At 39.7% G+C, this 18,493-nt stretch overlaps 1 protein-coding gene across 4 annotated transcripts in view; it reads left to right on the top strand.

The window, feature by feature from the left end:
* fdxr (ferredoxin reductase) overlaps positions 1 to 18,493 on the top strand; it is a 33,011-nt gene that overhangs the window by 7,615 nt on the left and 6,903 nt on the right. For all 4 annotated transcript variants that reach the window (XR_013804244.1, XM_079660561.1, XM_079660560.1 and 1 more), the window contains 9 exons: positions 36 to 158; positions 252 to 365; positions 1,444 to 1,545; positions 3,311 to 3,418; positions 5,748 to 5,832; positions 10,121 to 10,323; positions 15,533 to 15,704; positions 16,127 to 16,300; positions 17,408 to 17,523. Coding sequence is in view for 3 of the 4 variants with exons in the window: in XM_079660561.1 (XP_079516687.1) it covers positions 36 to 158; positions 252 to 365; positions 1,444 to 1,545; positions 3,311 to 3,418; positions 5,748 to 5,832; positions 10,121 to 10,323; positions 15,533 to 15,704; positions 16,127 to 16,300; positions 17,408 to 17,523 (1,197 nt within the window). In the remaining variant the exon portion in view is untranslated. The remainder of the gene's footprint in view (positions 1 to 35; positions 159 to 251; positions 366 to 1,443; positions 1,546 to 3,310; positions 3,419 to 5,747; positions 5,833 to 10,120; positions 10,324 to 15,532; positions 15,705 to 16,126; positions 16,301 to 17,407; positions 17,524 to 18,493) is intronic.

Genomic DNA, 18,493 nt, shown 5'->3' with positions numbered 1-18,493 from the left:
CATTTTAATACCTGTGATTTCCGTCCTCTCCTCAGAACGTCATCAACACCTTCACGCAGACTGCCCGACACGAGCGCTGCAGTTTCTATGGAAACGTGAACGTGGGGAAGGATTTGAGCGTGACGGAGCTGCAGGAAGCGTACCATGCTGTCGTTCTGGTGAGAGCATTAAAAACATCTACACTTCTAATAACATAAATATATATAACAGCCGTTCTCCTGACATCGTGCATTGATCTGTTGTTGCGTCAGAGTTATGGTGCGGAGGGCAACCGGAGGATGGGCGTGCCGGGAGAAGATCTGTCCGGAGTTTATTCTGCCAAAGATTTTGTGGGATGGTACAACGGGCTCCCGAGCTGCAGAGAGGTGCGTATTCAGCCTCCTTTCCTTAAAACGCTTTGAATCAAGCCTCTGATCATAGAAATAAGGATTTTTAGCGGATAACATTTTCCCTGCATTATTTTCGATAAAATCATAATTTTCATCTTGAAAAATGTATTTCATTGACATACATGTGAAAGACAAAAAAGTGTTATTTTTGTTCTGAGAAAAAAGTCAGAATTCTTCATTTTGTGTTCTGCCCTGAACGTATTGTTCCTGTATTTGTATGGTCATGATGTATTGTTCTGTTAGCGTACTGTTCTATGTATGATAGGTCAACATTTTGGTCACTTTATGTAGTATATACGGAGGCGTGTGGCGCAGTGGATTGTGCGTTGGTGTTCGGATCACAGGTTCAAACCCCGCTGCAGTCAGCATGTCGTTGTGTCCCTGAGACACTTCACCCCAAAGTGCTCCTGTGGGGATTGTCCACAGTATTGAGCATGTTAGTCGCTTTGGATAAAAGAGTCTAACATGTGATGTATTAAAAGTGTTTAGCTTGTATTGTCAAATGACACTGTCTGTTCGAGCCAGTGTTTTGATTTGATAAGAAAGGCCACCTCATTGTGACGTCCGTACTCAACACACTATAAAAGACTACAATTCCCACGGTGCCTCCTCTAAAGAGACAGTGAGGGGCAAATCAAATAGACTTTAAGTTATGAAGTTCTATAAGCCTTATCAAGCAAGAAAGAATATCTAAGTTGTTTGTTATTTTATTTGAGTTTTGCTTCTTTCTTTTGAATATTGTAAAGACCTCTTTTCTTTATTGCACATGTAGAAGTTAGTTCTTTTATTTTGAGCCAACACATCGCTTAATATCATCCACACCATCGGAGGCCAAGCAACTCTTCAGATTGTAATCAATATAAAGGAAATGAAAGGAGTTAAAACATGTCTGCTTAAGGCGTCTAGTGGTTTTGATAGATAAAAAGGAAGGAAGCCAGGGCACTGTCTGCTATGTGAGATTGCACCGTTTGGGAATGCCTGGAATTTTGCTGTAGTGACAATAAAGGAATCTAATCTAATCTCAGTGTCTCTCTTCCTAATGTTTCCCGTGCAGCTGGGTCCGGACCTGAGTTGCGAGACAGCTGTGATTCTGGGACAGGGCAACGTTGCTCTGGACGTAGCGAGAGTCCTGCTGTCGCCCATCGACTTGTTAAAGGTGAGAAACACACACTCTGGTGTTTAAAGTAAGGATGAAGTGATGAAACTAGGGATGTCCCGATCACCTTTTTTTGCTCCCGATCCGATTCCGATCATTTGATTTTGACAATTTGCCGATACCGATTTTTCCCGATTCGATCTTTATGCAATGCATTAAGAGAAAAAAAAGCATTCAAGTTGTCCCTTAAGGTTATTTTTTTATTTAAATTGGATATTCTATCCAACATGGATATAGCCTCTTTCTTTCACAGCAGCATTGGATCAGTTCAGTTGTGCAGCATTGGATCAAAACAAAATAAAGCTTTCAGTATTCGTTAGCTTACTGCTACAATTAGACACTGCGCCCACTCTGCTGCCAGATTTGAGAGAAATAAGCAGGTCTATGAAAACAAGCCCCAAAGAAGCAACACATACATGATGTTCTGTCATTTGAAACCAAAACTAAGGCCTCAGGACGACTTTAAGACTTGAACATGGTCATTTTTGTTTTGTAACATTGAATACAACATTTAAAAAAAAAAAAAAAAATCCCGATCCCCGATTTTTTCTCTCCCGATTCCGATCTTTTGAAAATCACGTGATCGGATCGGGACATCTCTAGATGAAAGGATAGCAGGAAACACAGGTGGAACATTTAGGGGGGGTTGTAACTTCACGTCTGTTGATTTCACTGTGAAATGTCCACTTTTTGGCATAAATAATTTGTTTGGTGAAAACAACTTACAGTGGGGCAAAAAAGTATTTAGTCAGCCACCAATTGTGCAAGTTCTCCCACTTAAAAAGATGAGAGAGGCCTGTCATTTTCATCCTAGGTGTACCTCAACTATGAGAGACAGAATGAGAAGAAAGAATCCAGAAAATCACATTGTCTGATTTTTAAAGAATTTATTTGCAAATGATGGTGTAAAATAAGTATTTGGACAATAACAAACAAACAAGATTTCTGTCTCTCACAGACCTGTAACTTCTTCTTTCAGAGCCTCCTCTTTCCTCCACTTGTTAACTGTATTAATGGCACCTGTTTGAACTCGTTATCAGTATAAAAGACACCTGTCCACAACCTCAAACAGTCACACTCCAAACTCCACTATGGCCAAGACCAAAGAGCTGTCAAAGGACACCAGAAACTAAACAGGTGCCATTAATACAGTTAACAAGTGGAGGACAGAGGAGGCTCTGAAAGAAGAAGTTACAGGTCTGTGAGAGACAGACATCTTGTTTGTTTGTTATTGACCAAAAACTTATTTTACACCATAATTTGCAAATAAATTCTTTCAAAATCAGACAATTTGATTTCCTGGATTCTTTCCCCCCATTCTGTCTCTCATAGTTGAGGTATACCTAGGATGAACATTACAGGCCTCTCTCATCTTTTTAAGTGGGAGGACTTGCACAATTGGTGGCTGACTAAATACCTTTTTTTCCCCATTGTATATTAAAATGAGAGGCAAGTTTCTTTATTTATATAGCACTTTCAACACAAGGCAATTCAAAGTGCTTCACAACAATGAAAGACATTAAGAACATAAAACACATTAAAAAGCAAAGATAATAAAATATGAATACATGAATAAAAGTTACGGTGCAGTGTGAGATGTGAAAAGTTCAATTAAAAGCAGCGGCAACAAGAAAAGTCTTCAGCCCAGTAAATCCCACCTGGATTAAAAATGCACTTTATTGCCCCGTTTAAAAATCAGCCACTCAGGAGGGGGATGTTATTGTAAAGACTAAAATGGGGGGTATTTCTTTCTGTGTTTCTGCAGAAGACGGACATCACTCAGCCGGCCCTCGAGGTTCTGGAGGAGAGTCGGGTCCGAACGGTTCTGATCGTCGGGAGGAGAGGACCGACACAGATCGCAGGAACCGTCAAGGTGTGTTTCAGAAGAGAGGGAATAAGAAACTGTTCTACATCAACATGTGTCCCCTCTTCTCCATGTCTCTTCTACATCAACATGTGTCCCCTCTTCTTCATGTCTCTTCTACATCAACATGTGTCCCCTCTTCTTCATGTCTCTTCTACATCAACATGTGTCCCCTCTTCTCCATGTCTCTTCTACATCAACATGTGTCCCCTCTTCTCCATGTCTCTTCTACATCAACATGTGTCCCCTCTTCTTCATGTCTCTTCTACATCAACATGTGTCCCCTCTTCTACATGTCTCTTCTACATCAACATGTGTCCCCTCTTCTACATGTCTCTTCTACATCAACATGTGTCCCCTCTTCTCTATGTCTCTTCTACATCAACATGTGTCCCCTCTTCTCCATGTCTCTTCTACATCAACATGTGTCCCCTCTTCTCCATGTCTCTTCTACATCAACATGTGTCCCCTCTTCTCCATGTCTCTTCTACATCAACATGTGTCCCCTCTTCTCCATGTCTGTTCTACATCAACATGTGTCCCCTCTTCTCCATGTCTCTTCTACATCACCATGTGTCCCCTCTTCTTCATATCTCTTCTACATCAACATGTGTCCCCTCTTCTTCATGTCTCTTCTACATCAACATGTGTCCCCTCTTCTTCATGTCTCTTCTACATCAACATGTGTCCCCTCTTCTCCATGTCTCTTCTACATCAACATGTGTCCCCTCTTCTCCATGTCTCTTCTACATCAACATGTGTCCCCTCTTCTCCATGTCTCTTCTACATCAACATGTGTCCCCTCTTCTCCATGTCTCTTCTACATCAACATGTGTCCCCTCTTCTCCATGTCTCTTCTACATCACCATGTGTCCCCTCTTCTTCATATCTCTTCTACATCAACATGTGTCCCCTCTTCTTCATGTCTCTTCTACATCACCATGTGTCCCCTCTTCTTCATATCTCTTCTACATCAACATGTGTCCCCTCTTCTTCATGTCTCTTCTACATCAACATGTGTCCCCTCTTCTTCATGTCTCTACTACATCAACATGTGTCCCCTCTTCTCCATGTCTCTTCTACATCACCATGTGTCCCCTCTTCTTCATATCTCTTCTACATCAACATGTGTCCCCTCTTCTTCATGTCTCTTCTACATCAACATGTGTCCCCTCTTCTTCATGTCTCTTCTACATCAACATGTGTTCCCTCTTCTACATGTCTCTTCTACATCAACATGTGTCCCCTCTTCTCCATGTCTCTTCTACATCAACATGTGTCCCCTCTTCTCCATGTCTCTTCTACATCAACATGTGTTCCCTCTTCTACATGTCTCTTCTACATCAACATGTGTCCCCTCTTCTCCATGTCTCTTCTACATCAACATGTGTCCCCTCTTCTTCATGTCTCTCCTACATCAACATGTGTCCCCTCTTCTTCATGTCTCTTCTACATCAACATGTGTCCCCTCTTCTTCATGTCTCTTCTACATCAACATGTGTCCCCTCTTCTCCATGTCTCTTCTACATCAACATGTGTCCCCTCTTCTTCATGTCTCTTCTACATCAACATGTGTCCCCTCTTCTCCATGTCTCTTCTACATCAACATGTGTCCCCTCTTCTTCATGTCTCTTCTACATCAACATGTGTCCCCTCTTCTCCATGTCTCTTCTACATCAACATGTGTCCCCTCTTCTTCATGTCTCTTCTACATCAACATGTGTCCCCTCTTCTTCATTTCTCTTCTACATCAACATGTGTCCCCTCTTCTCCATGTCTCTTCTACATCAACATGTGTCCCCTCTTCCTCATGTCTCTTCTACATCAACATGTGTCCCCTCTTCTTCATGTCTCTTCTACATCAACATGTGTCCCCTCTTCTTCATGTCTCTTCTACATCAACATGTGTCCCCTCTTCTCCATGTCTCTTCTACATCAACATGTGTCCCCTCTTCTTCATGTCTCTTCTACATCAACATGTGTCCCCTCTTCTCCATGTCTCTTCTACATCAACATGTGTCCCCTCTTCTTCATGTCTCTTCTACATCAACATGTGTCCCCTCTTCTTCATGTCTCTTCTACATCAACATGTGTCCCCTCTTCTTCATGTCTCTTCTACATCAACATGTGTCCCCTCTTCTTCATGTCTCTTCTTCATCAACATGTGTCCCCTCTTCTCCATGTCTCTTCTACATCAACATGTGTCCCCTCTTCTTCATGTCTCTTCTACATCAACATGTGTCCCCTCTTCTCCATGTCTCTTCTACATCAACATGTGTCCCCTCTTCTTCATGTGTCCTCTACATCAACATATGTCCCCTCTTCTCCATGTCTGCAGGAGGTTAGAGAAATGGTGAATCTTCCGAACACCAGACCGGACATGTTGGCGTCTGATTTTGAGGGCGTCAAAGAAGCTCTTAAAGGTACAAAATATATTAAAATGATAAATGTTCTTTCCTTTTCCAGCAGACAACATTTAAACATGGAGACTTAAGGCCCTGACCACCGGGCCCTGCTCAGATGGGTGTGTCCCGCACCGTCCTGTCTTTTTGGAAAAAGGCCGTCGGCTAAAGAAATCACTCTGATTGGCTGTTCAGCTTAGCGAATCAGTGCGTGAGAAGCGAAACGGAAGTGAAGAAGGCACACACAGACGGCTATTATTTCTGTGACGGACGAGAGTGTAAATGGAACGTACGCTATTTGTTGTTTGTTTATGTCTCGCAGTCTGTCTTCTGGTTGCCTCTTTTGAATGACGAATACACACTACCGCCCCCTGCTGGTAAGGAGAGTTATTGCCACTCACGCATGCGCAGTTCGTACGTGCTACTTGGCCGTCGGCTGAAGTGTTTGCGGTGTGTTCCAGCGACACATGGCCAAGAAGCAGAGACGTGAGGAGACCCAACAGTCGGGTCCGTCGGGACGTGTCCCCTGGTGTCAGCTTGGTGTGTCCCCTGGGGTCAGCTTGATGTGTCCCCTGGGGTCAGCTTGGTGTGTCCCCTGGTGTCAGCTTGGTGTGTCCCCTGGGGTCAGCTTGGTGTGTCCCCTGGGGTCAGCTTGGTGTGTCCCCTGGGGTCAGCTTGGTGTGTCCCCTGGGGTCAGCTTGGTGTGTCCGGGCCCATAGAGGCACTAAATACTGATATGAACCTGAAAATGAGCAGAGTGTCTTCTTTAACTAGATATACTGCACAATATACACCTTTACTTTTAAATGCACGATCGATAATTTTACTTGATGTACTTACACTACATTTTACTGCACAAATAATACTTTTTACTAACTTTTTAATGTACAATCAATATTTTAACTGTAAGTACTCTTATCACAATTTACTGCGCAATCTATTCTTCTACTTGAAGAGCTTTAGCTGCATTTTAATACACGACCAATACCTTTACATTAAATACAGTGTGTACTTTTTTAATACACGATCAAATACCTTTACATTAAGTACACTGTGTACTTTTTTAATACACAATCAAATACCTTTACTTTAAGTACACTGTGTACTTTTTTAATACACAATCAAATACCTTTACATTAAGTACACTGTGTACTTTTTTAATACACAATCAAATACCTTTACATTGAGTACATTGTGTACTTTTTTAATACACAATCAAATACCTTTACTTTAAATACATTGTGTACTTTTTTAATACACAATCAAATACCTTTACATTAAGTACACTGTGTACTTTTTTAATACACGATCAAATACTTTTACATTAAGTACACTGTGTACTTTTTTAATACACGATCAAATACTTTTACATTAAGTACACTGTGTACTTTTTTAATACACAATCAAATACCTTTACATTAAGTACACTGTGTACTTTTTTAATTCACAATCAAAACTTCTACTTTAAGTGCATTTTGCTGATAATAACAATGAAATACTTTTATTTTAGTTTTGCATGCAGGACTCTTGGAGTGTTTTCAAAGTACTTTCTCTGCATACATGTTAACATCCTCCACCACTCTTTGAGTTTGTCATAAACACCCTGCCTGGTGCAGACAGTTGAAAGCGTCAGAAGGAAGTGAGTAATGCCTGCTGTGGTTAACGTTGAGAGACATGTAGCCCTCAAACAGCGATGGGCATGGAAACTAAACACAGTTGGTGGTGAACGCTCTGCAGCAGAATCACGCACCCCTTCATCCTGATGACCTTGAAGCATCTGCTTGTCCTTACAAAGATATAGATGACCTTGGACTGATGGTGATAACAGCGTCTTTGTTCAGGGCTAGATACACAAAAACAAACCTTGATGTGATCTCTGTAAATCATGATAAGGTGGAAGTAACTGAGCACTGACGGGAAATGAATGAAGACCATGGGGGTTTGAAGAAGATCACACCCACACACTTTCCGTATTTACTGACATGCCGTTATATTCAAAGTATATTTTCCGTTTTATCGTGCTGACATCGGTTGTTTGTGTATTCCAAGCCAGCTGCAATCCCCTTGATCTTGTCTCTGTTAATCATGATAAGTGACACACACATACAACTTTTATATTTACTAAAATGGTGAAATATTGATTTTTTTTTTTACAGATTTTCCCACCAACGTTACACAATAACCTAAACAGACTCTCCGATCAAAGCAGAAGTAGATCGATAACTCGTGTGAGATCAAATGTATGTCTGGTGTCTTTGAAGAGAGTAAAGGTGGCTGCTGCATGAACATGTTCTAAATGTAGCATGCTCTTAAACTGATCTTTTGTGGTATCTAAAATACGTCCACATTGCTTCACTTCCTGTTGGTTCTCCATTCTGTCAACATGTCCGTGTTCAAAGCTAGTTTTAGGAACCTTGATCTTGTCTATTTCAATCATGATAGGTGAAGGAGGCTTTGTTTTCAATGTTAATCCAGTAAAAGCAAAAGCGTGCAGTTACAGGAAAAGCATGAAGACCGGGGGGTTTGCAAAACAAAAAACAACTTTATCAAACAAAATCTGTAGTCTTAAGTTTAATCAGGAATACTTTTAGAAGCATTTTAGTCTTATTCATGCAAACTAAATAGTGTAATTTGACTTTTCTGTCAATTTGTAGCTTTATGAAATGCAAAAAAGTGCACACAAATGTACTTATAATTTCAAAACGTATTGGATTTCTGACTGTAGGAAGTGAAAACTACCTAATTATAAAACAGAAATGAACAAAATAACACAACAAAAAATACATTTCCTGTTGACTATATGCAACAGGCCTTTATTCATTTTTATTTATTAATCATTTGGGATATCTCCATAAGAAACAACATTTATTTTGATGCATTTTTATTTTTTACCCAGGAAAATGTGTATCTATAAGGCATGTAACGATACCAAAAACTCACGGTACAATAATATCGCGATAACAAGTCCACGGTACGGTATTTATCGCGATATTGAAAAAAAAGTTTATTTGGAAATTCATTAATTTTTTACAAAAAAAAAAAAAAAAGTTCTTTATTAAACAATAAATCTGATTTGAACAGCATTGGTGTAGGATAGTAGTGTTTTAAAGTGTCATAAACAAAGTGACAGTAACAGACTGGAACACATGAGGAGAAATGTGTAAATATTTATATATATTTAGTTTAATTAAGGCTTAGAGTCATAACTAATTAGGGGCGAGGGTGCTTTATTGACAGGATTTTATTATTATTAGTTTAAATGCAGTTTTTAACTAAGGCGCTAATCTGCTTCCATATAAAGGAAATAACATTTAAGTGCAAAGCAATTACAAATCTGATGGGTGATATTTTTCAGCACAAATGATGGGCTACAGTCTTTAAGAGATACATGGTTCTATGAATATTAAATATATATTTAAAGATAAGATGCCAGGTTAAAGCCTTTATGGATAACGTACAGCAGGGGTTTCCGAACTACGGCCCGCAGACCTTTTTGAATCGGCCTTCAGCAAATTAAAAAAGTATAATGACTTAAGTATAATAAACTTCTGCTTGTGTTATATTGTACTTCTTAAATATATATGTTCAAATATATTACGCAGTAGTCATGTGTTAATAAGAGCCCAATTTTCTAATAAATTCAGTCAATTAAAGTTGAAAACATGTTCTAACCAATCTAAGGCCAATAACACATGTACACAACTAGCTTGAAAATCTACCCTTCATATTTTCTTCCAGCCCTTTGTATATTTTTCTGTATGTGGCCCTCGGTGAAAAAAGTTTGGACACCTTGATGTACAGGGTTTAAGGAATATTGGGGTTAAATACAGATGAAATAAATATGAATACAGTGTCATAAGAATACTTGATCAATCCTGAATGTCCTCTTCCAACATGAGAGTAACTTGGTAACAAAGGTATCCCAACTGTAGCTGTGAACATGACAGGATGTGTGATTACCTAGAAGAGCATCAGGACTGTTTGAGGCATATGATAGCTATGTGATTAACATGATGATTCAGCCTCTATGGAGAGAGACATATGACAAGCATGCTCATTTCTGACGTGGAGCTAATCTGAAGTAAACATTGAATACTGCTTTCTATTCCTCCATCTTGTGACTGTGGAACTCCCTCTCTTGGATATCAGCATGTGAAGGACACTGTTCAGGAACTAGTTGATGCTCTGTATGTGATGACTCCTTCCATTCTGGAGAGGATCACAGATACATGGATCCTGAGGTTGGAGATCAAGCCGGGGACCAGGGAGATTTTTACTAAGAAATATTATGTAAATATATCTGCTTCAGATTTGCCGAGGCCCAGGAAGCGTCTGACGGAGCTCATGCTGAAGACGGCCACGGAGACCCCGGGAGAAAAGGAGCAAGAGAGGCGGGAAAAGGCCTCCCGCGTCTGGGGCCTTCGCTTCTACCGGAGCCCCGTGGAAATCCTGGCCGACCCTGAACACAGCAGCAGGACGGCTGGCATCCGGCTGGCGGTCAACAAGCTGGAGGTAAACCATTTCAAAAAGGAAAATGGTGCAGGAATAAGTCCTAAAACCAGGAAATGAGTCACAGTCTTTACCAAGTTTCTAAATGAGTCATGTGACCTTGCTGTAGTTCCTTTATAGCTCAACATTAGCCTTCTTTAGCTTCTTATACCCCACAGACCCACCGAAGGGTCCGAAACCACAACATCTGCAAGCAACAGTGTCTGAGGTCTTCTTAAGATGTAATAAACTATGAATGTTTTATATCCATGTAACGGGAAGAAACTCAGCTAACTGATCATTTATTTTTTTAAAACCACAAAGCTAACGCTGAATCTCTAAATTAGCCACGAGTGAAAAAATGCTAACGGCGCTTGTACAGAAACTCACTCACATATGACCCTTATTACTTATCGTAACTGCACATCCAACCCATCGATTAGCATCGTGAGAAGACACAGAATCGATAGGTATATATATCATCACTCAATGATAAGAACTCGCGAACTTATTAACAAAAACAGACATCAAAACACGTGGCGCTAGGTAGCAAAAACGGCCATATCTCTTACCTTCGTTGTTGTCTGATCAAAAGTTGTCTTCAATATAATTAAAACGATAAAAACGCAGCTGAAGGTTAATCCAATGTGTCTGTTACTTTCTGAAATGATTTCTGATAATCCATAAGCAATAAATCTACTTTTCCGTTTTCAGATTTCAGAGCGTGAGACAGGTTTCGATATGGGGAAACTGCATGCGTGAAGCCCCCACTTTTTTTCGGTAACTTGTGTGTATGTGGAAATTCCCCTTCGATTCTATTGGCTCTAACGGTTAAAAAGAGATGTCAATCATAAAAATCGACCAATGGGTTCCAGGGAAACGGTAAAAACGGCCATTTCCACCCAAATCACCCCAGAGGTGGAGTTTCTTTTGCTAAATCTCTCTAAAAAGGTCAAATGTCACTTGTTTTGCGTCAATCTTGATACAGGGTACTTATTATATGTTGTACTTTGGATTCCTAAAGCTTTTAGTCTACCTTACCATCATCCAAGGGTAGTTTTCACTATAAGTAAAACATTTTTGGACGGACACTATCATTTACAGTTTTTTACCATGTTCAATCTGAATTTTCTTCAAAATAAAAAAACATCTATATTGATTCTGACTTTTCTACATCCAACTCACAGGTTTATCATTACTTTGAGAACAAAAGATTATTAATTTCCCCCTTTTAGTAGTGTAGTTATTTTCATTTAACCCTATATATATATATATAACCCTGGTCCTGAGTGTTTCTCTGCTTCCTTGCATAATTTGCCAACTCCGAATGAGTTTAGCTGTAGGCAAGGATTGGGTTTTCTGCATGTTAATGCTAGAAGCCTAGTGCCCAAATTAGATGTTTTCAAGACCTGGTTTTTAGTTGCTAAACCTGATATTGTTGTAGTTTCTGAAACCTGGTTAAAACCGTCTGTCACTGACACTGTTATTCACATTGATGGATATAATGTATTCAGAACGGATCGTAAGGGCAGAGCTGGTGGTGTTGCAATATACACTGCTGAGAAACTACAGTGCTCAGTCCTTCACTCTATTTCAATTCCAAGGCAATTTGAGTTGCTAGCAGTCCAAATAACTATAGCAAATGCTCCTCTCACTGTTATTGGCTGTTATAGGCCTCCATCGGCCATCATGGATGCAACTACTAGCCTTACTGAATTGTTGTCTATGTTTTCTTCTGAAATCATATTAATGGGTGATTTAAATTGGGACTGGTTGAGTGATAAATCTTCACAGTTTAAGCAGGTTTGTGATTCTTTGAACTTAACTCAGCTTATTGATAGTCCCACTAGAATAAACCCTGCCAAACCCAATAACGATACCCTTATAGATGTCATTCTGACAAATGCAGCTCATAAGTATGTGTCTGTTGGTGTTTTTCCTAATGATATCAGTGACCATTGCACTATTGCTTGCGTTAGGAGCACTAAGTTGCCCAAAGCCAAGGGCCTTATTGTCCTCAGGCGCTGCTTCAAACACTTCTCTGAGCAGGCTTTCCTACACGATCTGGCGGAGGTTAAATGGCACTTCATAGCGTTAATTCCATCTGTTGATGTTGCCGTCCAATTTTTTATTGATCACTTTTTATCGATTATTAATAGACATGCCCCCCTTAGAAAATTCAGAGTCAAGAATAGGAACACTCCATGGTTTACTAGAGAACTATCTGATCTAATTCATGATCGAAATAAGCGATGGTCTTTAGCTAGAAAGTCTAACACTAGTGATGACTGGCTTCTTTTTCGTGTCCTCAGAAATAAATGTTCAGCCCTTATTAAAAAAGCTAAAACTGATTACTATCTGAGCTTAACCACTGATTGTTTTAACGACCATTCTAAGTTCTGGAAAACAATTACATCACTTCAGAACAAGAAAGTTTCTAGTTTCCCACAAAAACTGAAGGTCAGTGATTATTTTATTTCAGATTCAGATGGTATGTCTAATGCTTTCAATGCTCACTTCAAAAAGGCTGGTCACATTTTTGATGAGCAAAGTCATGACTCTCTAAATGGTCGTACTCACAGCCCTAGTCAAGAGATGAGCTCCCCTGTTTTTGATTTTGCTTCTTTCTCGGTCTCTGAAGTCTTACAGGGTTTGCACTCAATTGATCCTAAAAAGTCTGCCGGGCCTGACGGCCTCGACCCATTCTTTTTAAAAATTGCAGCTCAGATTATAGCACAACCAGTAACTGATATTTTTAATCTCTCCCTGTCCACTCACACACTGCCAGCTCTGTGGAAGCAAGCTCTGGTATCGCCCCTCTTGAAAGCTGGTGATCCCACTGAGTTAAATAATTATCGTCCTATCTCAAATCTTTCTGTGTTATCAAAGATTCTTGAGTCCCTAGTTTCTACTCAGCTAAAACTTTTTTTAAATTCACACAACATCCTTAACCCTATGCAATCTGGATTCAGATCAAAGCACAGTACTGTGACTGCCAGTCTGAAAGTCTTAGATGATATCAAGGCTGCTTTGGATAACAAATCTGTTTGTGTTGCATTGTTTATTGACCTAGCCAAAGCATTTGATACTGTAGATCACCATATTATGTCTAATGTTATGTTGATGTCTCGTTTCGGTCATAATGCCATTTGTTGGTTTCAGAGTTATCTAACCGACCGTACTCAATGCGTCAGGTTGGGTAGCACTGTCTCTGAGCCTGTCACCTTGGAGAAGGGCGTTCCACAGGGCTCTATTTTGGGGCCTTTGCTCTTTTTATTATATGTAAACAATATTTGTAATCAGATGCAATTTTCTACCTATCATATGTATGCTGATGACACTATTGTATATTCATGTGCTCCTTCTCTGGACATGGCCGTTTCCAATTTAAAATCTGATTTTATCACGCTGCAGCATGCACTTCTTGATTCCAAACTGCTTTTGAACAGTAAGAAAACCAAAGCAATGCTTTTTGGTCCCAAGTCAGCGTCCTCTTGCCTCTCCATTGACACCCTTGATGGCGTCTCTGTGGAGTTTGTTGATATCTACAAATATCTTGGCTTTTGGTTGGACAGTAATCTGAACTTCAAACACCATATCGAAGTTCTAACAAAGAAATTGAAATTCAGTCTTGGCTTCCTTTACAGACTTAAATGTTGTTTTTCAACTTCATCCCGTAAAAGGTTGGTCTCTGGCTTATTCCTGTCCCAGCTGGACTACGGTGACACCATTTATAGATTTGCCTGTCCCACTGTCTTGGCCAAACTTGACCCACTCTACCATGCTGCACTGCGTTATATATCAAATGCACCCTATAGGACTCATCATTGCACACTGTATAGCCTAACTGGATGGTCCTCACTCACTATGCGTAGGATGCAGCATTGGTTTTTATTAATGTATAAAGCCATTTTAGGAAATCTTCCACTCTACATATGTGCCAGATTTGCTCCAGTTTGTGACTTTTACAACCTCAGATCCAGTGCCTGGATACGGTTCCAGGTTCCTGCTGTGCGGACTGAGGCTGGAAAAAGGAGTCTCTTTTATTATGGTCCTTGGTCTTGGAATGACCTTCAATCACGCCTCAAACTGACGGCACTTGTTTCTATAGCCTGTTTTAAATTGAAGTTGTCAGAAGTCCTTACCACCAGCTGCTCTTGCAGTAATAAGTAGTGCCTTTCTTACTGTCCTAATGTGCACAATGTAGTAACTGCTTTTTTTCGTCTTTTGTTTTCTTAGTTATGTTCTCTGTATTTTATATGTTTATGTTATGTGTTATGTGTAACGTTGCTGCCTTCTTGGCCAGGTCAGCATTGTAAATGAGATTTTATCTCAATGCTTTTTATCTGGTTAAATAAAGGTTAAATAAAAAAATAAAAAAATAAATAAAAATTTGTTCTGGAAATGTCATTTTCGAGCCTGAGACCTGAAAAACAGGCTTGGGGTCTAACAGGTTGGCGGTGGTGACGTGAGGTCATGTGACCGTGCTGTAGTTCCTTTATGGCCACGAAATTAATTTAATCTATTGATTCGTGTTCACTAACACGATTTCGCCATTTTTTCCCCCCGTGTCACACAGAACGATTTTAAAGGCAATGTAAATAATAACAAATTTGAAGGAAAAACTGATTTGAAAAAATACAGATTTCAGTATTCTGACACAGAACGATTTTATAAGCAATGTATTTCTATTGGTAGTATGTTTCGTGCCTGCACCAAATAATAACAAATTTGTATTCTGAGGCTCTGAGCCCCATTTATTGGACGGCAAAAAAACTCAGACATTATACAATTTAAAAGAAAAGGGTTAGGGTTAGGCTTAGGGTAAGATATTGAGTAAGAAAATGTTTTTATGAACCACACAGCTTCTGGTATTCCAAGACATGACCGGACAAAAATACGTGGTGTAGGCACAAAACATTCTATCAATAGAAATACATTGCTTTTAAAATCGTAAAAAATGCAAAAATCGTGCTGGTGAACACGAATCAATAGATTAAATTAATTTCGTGACTATAACACGAAATGCATTGAGACTGGGTTGGTTAATATGTGGAGATTATCCTGCTGAACTAGACGTGTAAGTATTATAAATATTAAATGGAAAAACACATTGGATTTTTGTGGAGGGAACCAGGGAGATGCTGCGTTCAGGGTCCACAACATAAATCCCACATCCCTGCAGCTCTGTATGGTCCTGGTTAAAGATAGTAAAAATGGTTTCTATGAGCAGGGATCAGGCGAGGGAGCCCGGGCGGTGCTGACCGGAGAGATGGAGGATGTGAGCTGTGGACTGATTATCAGCAGTATCGGATATAAGAGCCTCTCCATCGACCCCTCTGTGCCGTTTGACTCCCACAGAGCCATCGTGCCCAACAACATGGGCCGGATTCAAGAAGCTCCAGGTACTCAGGCCTTGTTCAGACTGCCTTAATCCATGTTTTAGCATTTTCTGATCGTTTTTTCTGAATTTGGAAAGTCAAAAACACACATTAACTGCAGATTTTGCAAATATGGTGGTTTAAAATGCAATTTGTCTTAATTCAGACACTCAAATCAGATTTCTTTAAACACACAAACTAGAGTTTTTTAGCCTTTTTGTCATTTTATTTAGCTTTTGAAATGACTCATTTTTAAGACGTAACAATAATGATGCTACTAAGAAACTAAAACGAAAATGTATAAAAATAATTATTTATGAATTATTTTTCATTTTTTATGGGTATTTTTGCCTGTAGAGACACTTAGTGGTATAAATGAAATGGTGTGGTTGCAGTGTTCCACAGACATGAAGTGAAAAATACATTTCCTTTATCTTTCTTTCTAGGTCTCTACTGTAGTGGCTGGCTGAAAACAGGCCCCACTGGTGTGATAGCGACCACTTTGAACAATAGTTTGGACACGGTTCGATCCGTGATGGAGGACATGGAGTCTGGAACGTGGAACACATCGGCTGTGAAGCCGGGATCACAAAGCATCAACGCTCTGCTGGAAAACAGAGGTTCCTGCTGTCCCTTTAATTAATTGATACTGTGCTTCGATTAAAGTGGTGTCTCTACTTTAAAGAGTCCTCTCCTCCTGATGTTCAGGTGTATATCAGTATGTAGTGTCTCTACTTTAAAGAGTCCTCTCCTGCTGATGTTCAGGTGTATATCAGTATGTAGTGTCTCTACTTTAAAGAGTCCTCTCCTGCTGATGTTCAGGTGTAAATCAGTATGTAGTGTCTCTACTTTAAAGAGTCCTCTCCTCCTGATGTTCAGGTGTATATCAGTATGTAGTGTCTCTACTTTAAAGAGTCCTCTCCTGCTGATGTTCATGTGTATATCAGTATGTAGTGTCTCTACTTTAAAGAGTCCTCTCCTGCTGATGTTCAGGTGTATATCAGTATGTAGTGTCTCTACTTTAAAGAGTCCTCTCCTGCTGATGTTCAGGTGTATATCAGTATGTAGTGTCTCTACTTTAAAGAGTCCTCTCCTCCTGATGTTCAGGTGTATATCAGTATGTAGTGTCTCTACTTTAAAGAGTCCTCTCCTGCTGATGTTCAGGTGTATATCAGTATGTAGTGTCTCTACTTTAAAGAGTCCTCTCCTGCTGATGTTCAGGTGTATGTCAGTATGTAGTGTCTCTACTTTAAAGAGTCCTCTCCTGCTGATGTTCAGGTGTATGTCAGTATGTAGTGTCTCTACTTTAAAGAGTCCTCTCCTGCTGATGTTCAGGTGTATAGAGCTGTCCCGCCCCTAAGCCTAACACGTACAATGTGTTGGAGCGCTAGCCAATAGGAGCGCGAGTGTTTCATAGTGATGTGACTATGTTCTGGAAGTAAACAAAGGAGTCCAATGTTTTTGGGAACCAGGAACATAGCATGTATTTATCCCATAGGGCCAACATGAGAGAATCTGATGGATAAAGTCAGATGTTATGCACTTAAGGACATTTTAGTCTTTAAAGGTCTTACTGTGTGTGTTTGGGCTACACACTATATACTGATATTTAGAAATAAATAAATGTACTATTTGCCTTAAAACATAATTTAAGATCCAGTTTGATTCCGAGGCTCAGGGTTAATTTAGTAAATGCATGTTACTGACTCTGATTTCGTGTCCTGCAGGAGTGAAACCAGTGACTTTCTCCGAGTGGGAGAAGATTGACAGTGAGGAAGTTCGGAGGGGGGCGGCGATTGGGAAACCCAGAGAAAAACTGCTGACTGTGGAGGAAATGCTACAGGTGGCTGGAAAATAACCTGAAGACAACATTTCATACCGTCCTGTCTCGGATCAATGACAGAAATAATGACATTAAATTATAGATAAAAGCTATTAGGTACTGCAGTTTACCCGTTAAAGCTTTTAGTTTTCGTTCAACTTCCAATCAATCCAAAGCACTGAAAAACTAAGTTTCCTGATGTGCCAACATTAAAGACAATTCTCTATTAGATGCTATACATATTCAACTCCACTCTAATATAATGTATATATTTTAAATGGGGAAACTTCCTTATTTGTCAACGCCAAATGTATAATTGGTTTGGTATTGAGTGAGAGTTACCGTTCAAATGTTTATTTCAGGGTGTCTTTGCTCTAAAGGGCCCCTATGATTCTTTTTGTTGCTTACATAATACTGGACTCATTTCAAAAACCGTTTCTCTTTAGAAGAGTAATGACTGCTTGGGGACCAGATTATATTTAGCAAATGTTTGAACTGAAACAGATCTTTTATAAATAAATCATGATTCATATCCTTTCATTCCCGTCTTGAAGGAGCATTTCTTTTTCGTTGCATTTTAAATATTTACGTCTACGGACATTTTGTAAAAGAAAACCCTAAATACAGATTCTATAAGTTCTATCCACTGGTCTAAAAGATGACATGTTATTGAACAACAAGACTCCAAGTTTGACTAATGGATTACAAAAACTGATGTTTTACCAGCAGTTCTGTCACACTCGAATATTAAGGACATTTAAAGCAGAAATACATTAATAATAATATAAGATACTCTAAAAATAAAGTGTTTTGATATTTGGAAAAGAAAAACACATTTATTAATGAAAGTTTTATTTTATGGCAAAGATAAAAGCTCGTTGACCCAGTCGTGGCGAACGTTATCCGTCTCGTTGACCCCGTCGTGGCTAACGTTAGCCGTCTCGTTGACCCCGTCGTGGCGAACGTTAGCCGTCTCGTTGACCCCGTCGTG

The sequence above is a fragment of the Notothenia rossii genome (assembly GCF_949606895.1).
Source record: "Notothenia rossii genome assembly, chromosome: 11".
NCBI classification, from domain to species: Eukaryota; Metazoa; Chordata; class Actinopteri; order Perciformes; family Nototheniidae; genus Notothenia; species Notothenia rossii.
This window is presented reverse-complemented; position numbering and strand designations above follow the sequence as displayed.